The sequence below is a fragment of the Ochotona princeps genome, chromosome 13 (assembly GCF_030435755.1).
Source record: "Ochotona princeps isolate mOchPri1 chromosome 13, mOchPri1.hap1, whole genome shotgun sequence".
In the NCBI taxonomy this organism is placed as follows: Eukaryota; Metazoa; Chordata; class Mammalia; order Lagomorpha; family Ochotonidae; genus Ochotona; species Ochotona princeps.
The window spans coordinates 51,184,840-51,198,693 of NC_080844.1; the positions used below are offsets into that span (position 1 = coordinate 51,184,840).

General features: G+C 40.9%; 1 protein-coding gene across 5 annotated transcripts in view; it reads right to left on the minus strand.

Annotated features, from left to right (window-relative positions):
- SORCS1 (sortilin related VPS10 domain containing receptor 1) overlaps positions 1-13,854 on the minus strand; it is a 488,198-nt gene that overhangs the window by 230,454 nt on the left and 243,890 nt on the right. For all 5 annotated transcript variants that reach the window (XM_058671339.1, XM_004579869.3, XM_004579866.2 and 2 more), the window contains exon 3: positions 2,179-2,278. In XM_058671339.1, the coding sequence (XP_058527322.1) occupies positions 2,179-2,278 (100 nt within the window). The remainder of the gene's footprint in view (positions 1-2,178; positions 2,279-13,854) is intronic.

Consider the following 13,854-nt stretch of genomic DNA (forward strand, 5'->3'; position numbering starts at 1 on the left):
ACAACATTACTAAAACAGCCACTACCACTGTTATTTGTATTAATCTAAAATCCCTTCCAGCTGTAAATGCCTTTGTCCTTGCTTCTACTGCTTTGACAACAGAGAACGTATAAATGACTCAGTCTGCTGCTGGATGGGGCAGATGTAAGACAGATACAAACAAGCACGTCAAGTCACATCACATCCTGCTTCACCTGTATCCTACAGTGCAAAAGCACATCACCTGGCAAGCAGGTGGCTGGCTATAAAGTGAAATCTACAAAAAAATGTGTAGCGAGCAAAGTCGCTAGAAAGTGCAAATCTGATTCAAAACCAACCAGTAACTACATCTCATGATAGAAGTAAAGGGTGTAAGTTCAGTTCCTCAGCTTGAGTGTGTCTAGGCTATTGCAACTGTTTAGATGTGAATGTTGATGGTAAACCAATAGCAAGTCAGTAAGGAGAAAATAACTCTAAATATGTGAACTTGATATTATTGAAATGTGCTGTGAGAAACATAAAGCCATAAAAATTTAATTAACTAAAATTAAATGAAATTTCAAATTCAGTTATTCAGTTATGCTAGCCATGTTTCAGATACTCTGGAGCCACAACTCTTAGTGTCCTTAGAGACCTGGGACGCTCCAAGGAATACTTCTACCAACACGGAAAGCTCTACTGGACAGTACTATTTATAATCCCTACTCTTCCTTCCAATAATTATATGAAGCAGGAGGAATGGGGAGATAAGAGAAGTGAATGCAGTGAAGAGAAAACACTGATTAAGCCTTTACTATTCTGTGCTAAGCACTTGAAATGTCTAATTTCACATAATCCTTTCAACTTGCCTCATGAGGTAGGTACCATAATTATCCTCATTTAAATTTGATGACATTGTGCTTGGAGAGATTAAGTAAATCACTGCACTTGTACATTTGGTAATTGGCTTAGCTGGGTTTTTACTCAAGCCATCTGACTCTAGGGTTTATGCTCAGCCGTGAGGTTATGCATCTTCCACTGAAGAATTTGGAATGCGTAGAGTCACAGGGAACTTTAATCTTTATACCAATGGTCCTTAATCCTTGATATGCACTACACCTATGTAGGGATCTTTCTCAAGCAACAGGGATGGGACGAGGGCTGGCACATCTGGGGCTCCTGCAGAGCTGAGGACCACAGTTTGAACGATACACTTATCCACACTCTACAGTCTAGATGACACCACAATCACAGTTATTAACAATCCCAATGGACACATCTGAGACGGGAATCTAGGTGTTAACGCTAGCGTCATAACAGAACATGGCTTAGGACACATTGATGAGCAGAGCTTTCCCGCTTCCTGGTGGACACTATTAGCTCATATAACTCACACACTGCATAGAAGGTACATCTCAAAATGTCAGATTTTGATAAATGCGAATTTATAAAACTAAACATATGGATGCAGTGCCAATCTCCTTCTGAGACAAGCGCCTGTCTCTTAAAAGAAAGCATTTTCTTCCTGAGAAAATAACATTACTGAAGAGTACACAGGCCCTCTTAATGAAAGTGGAGTGATACCTCGGAAAAAGCATGACTAGCAACCAAAGCAATGAATTTTAACTGGAGGCCCAATTTAAGCTATAAGCGCAATGCACTTGTCCCCTCTTACGCCCTCCGTTTTCTCACCTTAAAATAGAAGTATCTTACGTGGTGAACTCCAAGGCTCTCTGCAGCTAAGGCCCAGACTCGGGAGGGAGTGACCTCACCACGGTTTGCAAGCCCCTCCCTTCTACCAGGAGCAGCACCCCCGCCTTCTGACTTGTGTTCACTCAGACTCAGAGTAAGTTATTCATCCCATGTCAAGAGAAAACTGGGATCAAATGAAAGCCCAGCTTTCTTCTGTCTTGTCAAAGTTGATTTTGATTATTGTGAGGACTGAGCAGAGTTCCTACAAGGCATTCAACGGCATCAATGCAGTGAACAACCCTTGCAGCTGCCTCTCTCACATGGCCAGGTTCCACCTACCTTCCCTTGCCTCTGTTCACGGCCACTCATCAGGATATTGTAACCTTTCAGATTTAACCACCTTAAATCCATCAACCTTCTTTAGATCTCTAATCTTGATTTAAGTGCAAAGGACTTTTAGATAGATAGGGGAGTTGGGCAAGCAAGGCAGAAGCGATATCATGAAGTAGCTGAATATACATTGCTTACCTTACGCTTGTTGGTAGGGCACACATAGAGATAGCTCAAAATTGTTTTCAAACCAACTTTATCATTTAGCTTCTCATAGGTTGTCCCATAATCAGTTGACCTATAATTCAAAAGAAGCATTAATGAGGACAGAAGTATACCTCACATGGCTGCTTGTCAGTACAATTCATGTTTTTCATTGCAGAATGGCTCTCGGGAGGATTCTAAATGATTCATGCAGTATATAATGATGCTTAATTACGTACACAGTAGCATCATGTGAGTGGTTAACATTTGCATTTAAATTGAACTGGTAAAAATTAAAACTTCATTTCTCTACTGCTTCTTAATGTATACACATTGCTAAAGATATAGTTAATTTTTAAAAAGACTAAGAAATGGAACGGCCACTGAATTAAGGAAAGAAATGAAGAGCTTTTCATGAGATTTGGCATTCCCAAACTTCCACCTTATTTCTTTCATGGCAGAAGAGCAGGTTCTCCTGACTTATCTACAAAGTGTGTTTTGCTTATTGAGCCATAGGAATAAGGAATATACAGTAGGGCAGTCTCCCCAAAGGTCATTCAGTCTTCTTATTAAAAGCAAGAAAATATCTTAATAAGCAGTGAAATTCACAACTTTACTCAATGGCCTTTCCAGGGTTAAGCAACCTCTAATTGGGAAGACCTTACTTGTTGGCACTGACCGTTGTGGTTTTTCGATTTTTAAGTTTTCATTGGTCAGTAATTGGTTAGGTCAAATTGAATAAACAGACTTTCAGAAACTTTCCTATGGAGGTCCCATTTTATGATTTTAATTTGGTTAGGTCGTTATGGCAGTGAAACTGACATACAATGGAGAAACAACTAATAAATGGGCCACCCAGGGGCAGCTAGAATTTGAACCCAGGTATCTTGGCCCTAAAACTCTACATTGCCTTCATTTTACCAGTTTTTCTTTTCTTTTGAATTACAGAGTATAGATATACAATTTCTTCTCAGCCTCTTCTCCTTTGGAACTTTGAGAATGCCCTACGCAATGTCCTCCACGCAAACAAGTAACTACTTTACCAGACTGAAATATGAACAAGTTGTGATGTAGAGATAAAGACATGAATTAATATGCAGAAGACAAAGTTGCTTTAAGTAGAAAACTACAAAAATGTATTCATTTTGATTCATTATTAATTAACATAAAAAATTCCTACAGGTCATGACTGTCTCATCCAGTGACACTTTTCTGTGAACTAGGGACTGGAGCAAGCCGACTCTAGAAAAGTGATCCCAGAACTAAAAATTTAATCTGACTAACGTCTCAAGGCATTGTTCTCCTAAAATGTAGACATACGAATAAATATAAAATTATCCATTCTTTAAGGTATTTAAGTGATATTTCATATCATTAATGGACAGGGTACCATGTAAAAATTACCGGAGGAAAAAACTGTAACTCCCTGCAATGGGCAGGAATTTAGAGAAGGGAAGTAGGAACAATGCTGTATACAGGAAGGTAATGAAAACAGCTAACTGCATGCCTTGGGGACCATGCTGCAGTACCACATTCAAACATGGGCTTCCTTGCTAAGAAAACATGAAGAGTATTCCAAAACCATCGCACAAGAGATTCTATTCATGGATTCCCCCAAAAAAATGTCTTAAAATTTTCCTTCTATAATTATCTTCTTTTCAAATTAACTGCTGATGTAAGGTGTGTGGCTATTTAATTATTGAGTCTATTCTCAATGTTTGTGCCTTTTCCCATCATCATCCTAGCCTTCCTAAATTATTATCTTCCTTCTACTAGGATTGATTGTAAAATTTCACTAGTTCTTTTTGGCCTGCCTTTATTAATATTTCACTTTTCTAAACCATAAATACAAATTTGAAGACAAAGCAACAGATGCAAATTGCATCTAGGGGCCAATGTGAGGACAGGTGTGCAGAGCCTAACACAGCAAATACTCTTGCTTAGAGAGAAGCTGAAATCAATTGGAACTCACTGCATATGACAGAAGAGTTCAATTTCCTAGTGCAGTCATGGGAAAGCAGCCTTGAGATGTAGGAACCAGTCTCCAGAAGGTATGAACATCAGTTTCATCAATGCAACCTCTGAGCTACTCCATGAAAACATTTCAAAATGTTCTACCAAAGCAAATGAAGAACATCCTACAAAAACTCTGAAGGAGACGTGAACACAGCCAGGCAGCTGGTTCAGGGTCACAAGTTTGGGAGCCACACTTCTTAACTCATGTGGTCCTTTCTTCCCACCTGTGAGTCAAGTGACAATTTAACTCTCATTAACTGAGCCCTGAGGGGAGTGGTGTTGTGTAACCAACTCCTCTTTCAAGACCCTTTTACAGCCCATGCTGAACAGGAGTTCGTGTGTTTTTCTCTCCTGCTTCCTACACATGAACTTGGAGGATGGTAAGTAGCAATCTCTTTTACCTACTCCCTTCCTGGCCCTCTTTTCTCTGAACATGGCCATGTGCGTTCCTCATCTTCTGAATGAACCTTACCACTCTGAAGCTGTGTCCGTGCCTGTACTTAAAATGCTTTTTAAATACGAGACAAGAATGTAGGAAATAACTATTAGGCCCTAACCTAGATCACACGGGCATGCTTGTGTGTGCATGTGTATACACATTTAATTGTAATTCCAATATAAGATGATAATATAGCAACTGGGTTATATGTATATTAGCAACCATTTATTTTTCTTAGAGAATGATACTGGTTTTGGACAATCTTATTATAACAGCAATTGCCCACAGATAGTCACAAGTTATTTGTGATCACGTGTTTGTACCATCTCACTTGTTTCTGCAAAGCTGTCTGAAACTCGATTTCACAAAGCTCAAAACTAAACTGCAATTCACAAGTTCTCAATTCTTACAAAGCAGTATATTTAGACGCATGGATTTTACAATAAGCAACTGATAGAGAAAGCTATTTTCATACACTGAAGTGTTATATATACACAATGTCCAAGCAAGTCTCATGGATTTAGATAACATTTTGACAGGATGGCACAGGTGGTGGTACAGCAATAGAAGTTCTACAGGTGGCTATTTCTGCTGGCCTCATGGTCATGACATCTCAAGCAGGAACCCCCCAGATCTCTGCACGTCCAGGAACCAAAAGGTTGAGTGATGTCCTCAAGAAACAGGCGTTCGTATCCAAACTGACACCTGTGCTGTGTGATGCGTCTGTGCCAGTCAGCCTGCACCCAACTCAGGAAGATAGTGACTTCAACATGGCATAACACGCTTGAAAGTCACAGGGCACAGATGTGTCCAGTATTTCTTCTATGATCAAATTGTGGGACTCAATCTCCCAAGGGTATGAGTTATAAAAGAGTAGTAGAGACTGACAGATTGAATAGCAAGCTAGAGGGAGAAATGATGCAATCAACACCAAACAATTAAAACACTGTCCATGGGATTACTGGAGATGAATTTTTTTCCAAGATTAAAAAATTTGGAAAATGATCTCTTAGGCAAAATTTAATGTTTTCTTTTTTAGCTTTTCACAATTTTTTTCTATTTTAATATAGATTTACCTAATTCTAATACAGATTCACATATTCCATGAAGCACTGTTAAAAATGTGCTTGATTGGGCTCAGCGCAATAGTTTAGTGGTTAAAGTCCTCGCCTTGCACGCGCTGGGATCCCATGTGGTCACCGGTTCTAATCCCGGTAGCCCTGCTTCCCATCCAGCTCCCTGTTTGTGGCCTGGGAAAGCAATTGAGGATGGCCCAAAGCCTTGGGACCCTGCACCTGCATGGGAGACCTAGAAGAGCTCCTGACTCCTGGCTTCGGATTGGCGCAGCACCAGCCGTTGTGGTCACTTGGGGAGTGAACCATCCGACGGATCTTCCTCTCTGTCTCTCCTCCTGTCTGTATATCTGCCTTTCCAATAAAAATAAATAAATCTTTTTAAAATATGTGCTTGATTGGTCCTATCACAGTAGCCTTGCAGCTAAAGTACTTGTCTTGAATGCGCCGGGATCCTATATGGGCACTGGTTTGTGTCCCAGAGGCCCCGCTTCCCATCTAGCTCCCTGCTTGTGGCCCGGGAAAGCAGTAGAGGACGGCCCAAAGCCCTGGAACCCTGCATCCACATGGGAGACCCGGAGGAGGTTTCTGGCTCATGGCTTCAGATTGGCTCAGCTCCAGCTGTTGCAGCCACTTGGGGAGTGAATCAGTGGATTGAAGATCTTCCTGTGTCTCTCCTCCTCTCTGTATAGCTAACTTTCCAATAAAAATAAGTGAATCTTTTTTTTTAAGTGCTTGATTACAGAATCATTTTTTGAGGGCTAAGGAACATGATCAGTGTTCTAAGTTATAAATTTTGAGAAACAGTATACCAGGGGAGGGGGCGTCCAATTAAAGACGGTGATTCTGGCTTCACAGGAAAGAGATGAAGATAAAATTATTTAAAACAAGTGAAATTCACACACAAAAATGTCAGCCTGTGTGAAAATGACTGCTGCTATAAAAACTGAAAGAAAAATAGAAAGAGTTCTTAAAATATATACAATATGCAGTCAGACTTAGACCTATCATATGCTGTCTTGAATTTTCAACACAAACCGGTATTTTCATTTGCATGCCTTGCGTACATATTATCTATACAAGAAAATCAAAGCTTCTGTCAACAATATAATGTGTTAACGAAGCTAAACATGTAAAAACGAAGTATTCCAAGAAAATAAATATGTGAGTGCCTAAATTAAGGCTTGCCTGTCTTTCCTTTTGACTTTTTAAGCTTATGAGGTTACTTGAAAGGCAGAGTTGCAGAGAGAGAGGGACGGAGAGATCTTCTCTCCACTGGTTCACTCCCAAAATGGCAGTAACTGCTGGAGCTGGACCTGCCTGATAGCAGGAGTCAGACGCCTCCTCTGGATCCTGCAATAGGGGTACAGGGTCTGAAACACTTGAGGCATTTCCAATGTTTTCCCAGACACTCCAGCAGGGAGCAGAAATGGAAGCGGAGCAGTCAGGACTAAGACCAGAGTTCATACAAGATGCATGTGCCAAAAGGGGTAGCTTTATCCGCTATGGCACAAACCAGCCCCTCTGCTTTTGTTTTTAAACCTTACTCTAGCCTTATGACAACTACATCTTAAACAGTGATTTACAGAATATTCAAAAGCATGTCCTGGTGTATTTAAATGCTTATTCATACAGTTGAACTGGACTGCTAGAAAATTGGAGAAATCATATCTGAGGCATCCTACCCAACTTCCAAGAGCTTATGTACTCTCAGAAAATTCTCCCATTACGTTCAAAGAAGGGATTAATACACGATATGAGTACTTTTCACAAGGAGTTACAGAAAGTAAATACATGATTAACTTCCTCTACCAAAATCTTATACCATCAAGAGATACTACATAAGGACAGAATCCACTGTAAACCAGAGCAATCCGTAACAGTGCTCAAAACAATGATGGACTTACAGTAAACAAACTAGAAAGGATTTTCTTGATTACTTTTTGTGTTCCTTGCCAAACACTTCTTAAAATTCCTAACAAGAATCCTCAAAGAAAATCTCATTGAAAATTATCTTGATTTCATTTACCAACAAGCTAAATCATTCATGAAGCCATAACAGAATTTTCAAATGTGTCTCAGTGCAGTCTGCCATGTGTTGAGGAATACCTGCAGTCATTTCATGTGGGACTTGGATCAGAGGGTTAACTGTAGGAACAAGAATATGAGAGTGAAAGATTCTGCACTCTGCTTTCATAATGATTCTACTGCCCAACAATTACGCAAAAGAAATCTAACAGATAAGACAATAAAAATATATGCTGATTGAGTGTGTACACAGAGATCCAAGTTGCCCAAGCTTTTCAAATGTACACACCTATGAGATTGACAATGACCTTCACCACGTATTACAAATATGAAGACCCAAAGGCATAGCTCACTTACTGAAGGCCAAAGTACTTGAAAGAAGGCATGGGGTCTACCAGCAGCCACCTCAGGACCTGCATCCTTAACCCCTTGCTGCGTTGTCCCTATCAAAAGCAACAGGAAATATGGGCCAGCACTATGGCATATCCAGTAAAGCCTCATCCTGCGCTGCAAGCACCTTATACAAGAATCAGTTTATATTCCAGAAGCTCTTCTTCCAATCCAGCTCCCTAATAATTGCCCAGAAAAAGCAGCAGAAGCCAACTCAAGTGTTTGGGACCTTCCCGTCAATGTGGGATTGCTGGATGAAGCTCCTGGGATGGCCTGGCTCTGCCTGGACATGGTGGCCACCTGGGAAGTGAACCAGCAGATGGAAGATCGCTATCATTCCCCTTCTCTCTGTGACTCTTTGCTGGGGTCAGTGATGTGGGTGTGGAAGACATGAAGGTGTGAAGAGTATCGTTCCACTGCAGGCAGGGCTGCAAGGAATTTCCCGCTGCACGGCAGGGCCCAGCGGATGTCTCTGCATCCACCTGTAGGCATTTCCACCTCCCTATGCATGGACACCCAGACAACCCTGCTGGAATTTTTGTAATCTATTTAGCCATTGTCTGCCTCTGTGGAGTTGGTCTTTACTATCAGTGTGAGCTTCGAAGTTGATGTTGCTGATACCATTTTAGCAAAAGGGCTTTTTATTATTGCTGCCCCCATTGACCTTATGCTAATCAAGAGTGTTAAGTCCCCGGGTGTAGTGGGAATCTATTCTTCCCTTTATTCTTGATCTTTAACTCCCTCGTGTGATGCATGTCCTTCCTTAACTGATTAAAGAAAATTATAGGATAAGAGAAAGTTACAGAATGAGGATTGTAGTAGGAATGTGTTACTGATTGATACGCACCATCTATTGAGAACTTCCTGACCACAGGGTCAGGATGGATAACATCCTGCCTTAAGGTGAAACAAATGGCAGAATTATCCTAGGAAACACCCACTTGACCATGATGTAAAAAGTCTGAGCCAGAGTTTGACTGCTTCTGTATAAATAAGGAGACAGCTTTCCTGCACTGTCCATTATGATCATGAAATCGTAGTGGTCCATTTCTTTCCTCTTTATGCCTCATCCACACACCCTTCTCGAGTTCCAAACTTGGCTGGAGCTGGACTCCGGCAACTCTTTCTAATAAATAAATAGAAAAGCTTTTTTTAAAGGAACAAGAAATAGTTCACTGGTGAAAAAGAATAGTTCACTGGCATTTAGAAAGTCTAACTTGGCACGTCTCAGTCAAATGACCCTCAACTGAACCTGTCTGGAGTTTCATATATATTACAGACCAAAATTTGGCTTTTTTCATATCTGCTAATAGGACAGAAGGCCTACCGGGGACGATTAATCCCAAGGAAAATATAAACACAAACAAGATTCTAAGAAAACAAGAAGGCTTCTCTTTTATCTGGCATATTCTGGCTGCTAGAAAGGCTACAAGTACAAAATAGCATCAACCTGTACATGATTTCATAATAACTCATTAAAAATACTACAATGGTAACTCTAACAGGAAAGCCATGTCCTTTTTTAAAAGATTTTTTTAAAGATTGTCTGCTTATTTGAAAATCAGAGCTATACAGAAATCTTTGGGGACTGGTGCAGAGGTACTGCATGCTGACGGTTCTACTTGTGATGCCAAGCTGCAGTATGGGTGATTGTGAGTCCCAGCTACTCTACTTCTGATGAAACTCCTGGTTGGTGGCTGAAGAGGGCCACAGAGGATGGCCCAAAGCTGTGGGCCCCTATATCCACATTGGAACCAGAAGAGGCTCCTGGATCCTGGCTTCAGATCAGCTCATCTCTGGCCATTTTAGCTTTTGGGGGAATAAACCAGCAGATTGAAGATTTCTCTGTCTCTCTGTCTCGTCCCACCCCACAGCCCTGTATATCTCTTTGTCTCACTCTTTCTGTAACTCTTTCAAGTAAAATAAATAAAACTTAATGAAAGAGAGAGAGAGAAAGAGAGAGAGAGACCTTCTAATCCATTGGTTTACTCCCATATTTGATGAAAAAAGCCACATCCCAGGCAAATCGATGACAAAAGCCAGGAAACTCTTTTGGGTATCCCCAAGTAAGGATTTTCTTTGTATCAGTAAACAAGTAATTAATAGGTGGTTTAGAGGTGGGAAGATAGAGAAAGACAGAGACAGAGAGAGAGAATGAACATGGGAAGGAATGGGCCAAGCCAGTGCTGGGACTCAGGAACTCTAGGACTCTTAGGTGAATGGCAGAAATCTAACTGCAGGAGGCCTCCCAAGGTCTGCATTGTCAGGAGGCTGGAATCAGAAACCACAGCTAGAGTTCAACCCAGGCATTCTGATAAGAGACACAGGAGTCTTTGCTGCTAGGCAGAATGCCACTGTAAGAAGAGATTCTTCCTTCCTCTTTCCCATCCCTTTTCATTTGAATCCCACTGATGTCATTTGTTTCACTTACACCTAAGCTTGCATCACAATTTACATACGAATAAGTCCATGTCAGTGGTATTACCAGACACAAGCTTGGACTGTTGAATCAATGAAGAAGGAGAAAAAGAAATGCTTTGAGTCGTTCCTTCTCTTCCTCATCCCCTGAAGCTCTTCATTTCTTTCTGTGAATCTCAGTTTCTGACTTCTATCATTTCCTTCTCACTGAAGAACTTCTTTTCATATGTCCTTTAACACAGGTCTACTGGCAATGGACACTCCAGATTCTAACTTTTTGAAACAGACCTTCTTTTCTCCCTCATTGTGAAAGAATAACTTTGTAGGGCACAGACATCAGATATGTTTTTAATTTATATTTTAAATTTCATAAACAAGGTGGTTCCCCACTGACTTGTTATCAAGACTTTTCCTTCCTCTTAATGACAAAAGTTTGAGAGACTTTCCACCTGGAGTTTTTGCTGGTGGGCTGGACATGTATTGTGCTTGGTGTTTATTGAGTCTTCTGGCTTTTTGGTTTGGTGTCTCACACTAATTTGTGTAAAAGCTTACTTATTTTTGCTTCACGTTTGTGTTCCCTTCTCTTCTGTGACAGATCTAAAAAGAGCTGTTACTCTTTTACTTCGCTCAGAATTTTACTTGCATTAGGTAGAAGAGGTAACTTTTAACCTTACTATCTGGTTCTCCATTTGACTGCGTGAGGTAGAATCCTCTGACAGGCGGCGCCTTCCTGCCTACTTCAAGTGCCATGAGGGCAGTGGGCACAGCAGTACCAACTTGTAAATGCCCAGCTGCCAGGGCAGTGCTGCCACACACGTCTTCTCCATATGAAGAGGGGATGAACGCACATGGGACCAGGAGTACGCTAACTGCTCCTACAGTATCCAACATATCCAAATGACCTGTCTTCCCCTTCATCCAGCCACGACTGCCTGTTCCAGACACACAGCCCCATACTGCCAAGCTCACAAAGCAAAGACTCTGGCCACAGAAGAAGGCCCGTGGACCAGAAAATCAGGATATGACTCAAATCATCACCAACAAAATGTCCTAAGAGTGTCGAGCTCTTAATCAGGCAGCTGTAACATCTGTGTTTGTTTCTCTCCTAAAATTAATAACAGCCTCATTGAATTGCTTCTAGCGCATTCAGTGGCATAAAAATAGTTTCCCAAGCAAAAGGCACATTGGCTGCCTCACAGACTCTGCTCCTTAATAACTCAGGATGCATGAGGTTAAAGCAGTGAGAATAATTTAGGGTTCGCAAAATGTTTGTGAGTCGACATTTAAATAACTTCATTATCATTCATTGACAGATTTTTTTAACCTGTCAGTGCAATTGATGTTTCTATTACCATGTTATAGCAAACCCTTGCACATTTTAAATACAGTCACCGGATTCCATTAGTCTGCCCACTGTCAAGAAAATATCTCCAAATCCATTTTTCATAATACCTCAAGAATATAATAGGGAATGTACATCAAACGATGACGTGGAGCTGGAGGAAATTGTCTCCTGCTTTCTAAGGATTGTGCCTTGAAATACGTTTGCCTGTCAGCTTAAACATATAATTTAAATGTCCTGCTCAGATGTTACGGTGCATCCAGAGCTGAACAAGTTCTTGCAGGTTCTCTTGCAGACAGAGCAAAGCAGGTTAAGCATTCGGCTTACAGGATCCTGTGCAAATTTGACAGAAATACATTCCTACACTTCTGCATATCACAGAAATTATAATATCACTTTAAGAAATGCCTCATTTGTTCATGTGAGGGATAGGCATTCAGGTGCTATTAAGTTGCAAAAGTTCTCACCTCTCTGGTCTTCCATGCCATTTTTCTTCTCCCAGTGGTACCTTTTTGCAATTTTCATGCTTCTAGTCATATAATGCAGGTCAGATATGAATTCTGAATATATTTGATTGGGGTTGGGGTCGTATACATATGGCTCAGGGAAAAAGGTGACAATGCAGTACATGACATGGTGTGGCAGCAAATTTTCTGCTTTTGCTGAAGTATGTACAGTACACTAAAGAGAGATAAAGATAGAAATAACCTTTATCTCTGACCTGCCTGCTGCTCTATTTTTTGAACATGTGTGTGTGTGTATTAAAATTGGAACTGATTCTTGAATCTCATTATTTGCCTAAGAAACGAAGGGAAGGTAATTAAAGATGAAAGTCTCCTCTTCGGCCTTTCGGAGGCAGGTAGACACAGGTGAGTTATTCCCAACTGGGCCAGGCTTAAGGCTTCCTCTTTAGTACATACGTGTACACACACACACACACACACACACACACACACACTCACACAGTGGTCTGTTCTGGTATCTCCTTTATGTTTCGTCAACTCCCTAGGTCAGGGAACTACTATTCTGGCTGTATCTAGAATGTATTGTGGAATTACAGGTAAATTTGCTGCTAGCTCTCCTGCTGGATGCTGCCTCTCTCAAGCCTCCGTGTCTTGGCAAATGTAGTACCACTGATAAACAGACAGCTGGTTGTGGTGAAAAGGGAAGACAGTAATCATTTGATCTTTTTATTTTTAAGATTTCTCTGCCCAGTCACTTGCCTGGGATGACTGTCCTGACCATGTAAATCAATCATCAGCTTTCGTTCTTTTAACAACCGGATCAACTGAAGCACCGAGGTCCACTGCATGTCATTGTCAATGTTCACGGTTTTCTTTGCTAACAGACCACATTCTCAACAGGCTGGCTACTTAATCTTTGCCCTTTCAATCTTTTTGCCTATCACAATTCATTCATATACTTCAAGGCTGCACTTAAATAAGCCTTGTTCCAATGGAACTTCTTAACATTCTGCTGTTGAATGGAATGATTCCTTCATTCCTCAACTTGGTTTTATAATTTCCATGTATTAACACTTACATGGTCTGATTCCCCTATCAGATAGCAACACAGCAGAAAGTAAGATGGTGCAATGGCTCAATTAGCCAATTCTGCCCCTTGTAAATGCCAGGATATCACATGGTTCATGTTCCAGCTGCTCCACTTCCCTTGCAGCTCCATGCTTATGGCCTGGGAAAGCAGCAGAGCACGGCCCAGAGGCGTAGGACCCTCCACCCACGTGGGAGACCGAGAATAAACTCCTGGTTCCAGATCAGTTCAGCTCTGGCCTTTGTGGCCACTTGTGGAATGAACCAGCAGATGCAACATCTTCCTCTCCAGAAATCTGCCTTTCTAATAAAAACAAATGAATCTTTGTTTTTTTAAATAGGAAATATAATGCACTATTTTATAATACATACACACTACTCCAGTTTATTCTTTTTTTATTTATTCATTGATTA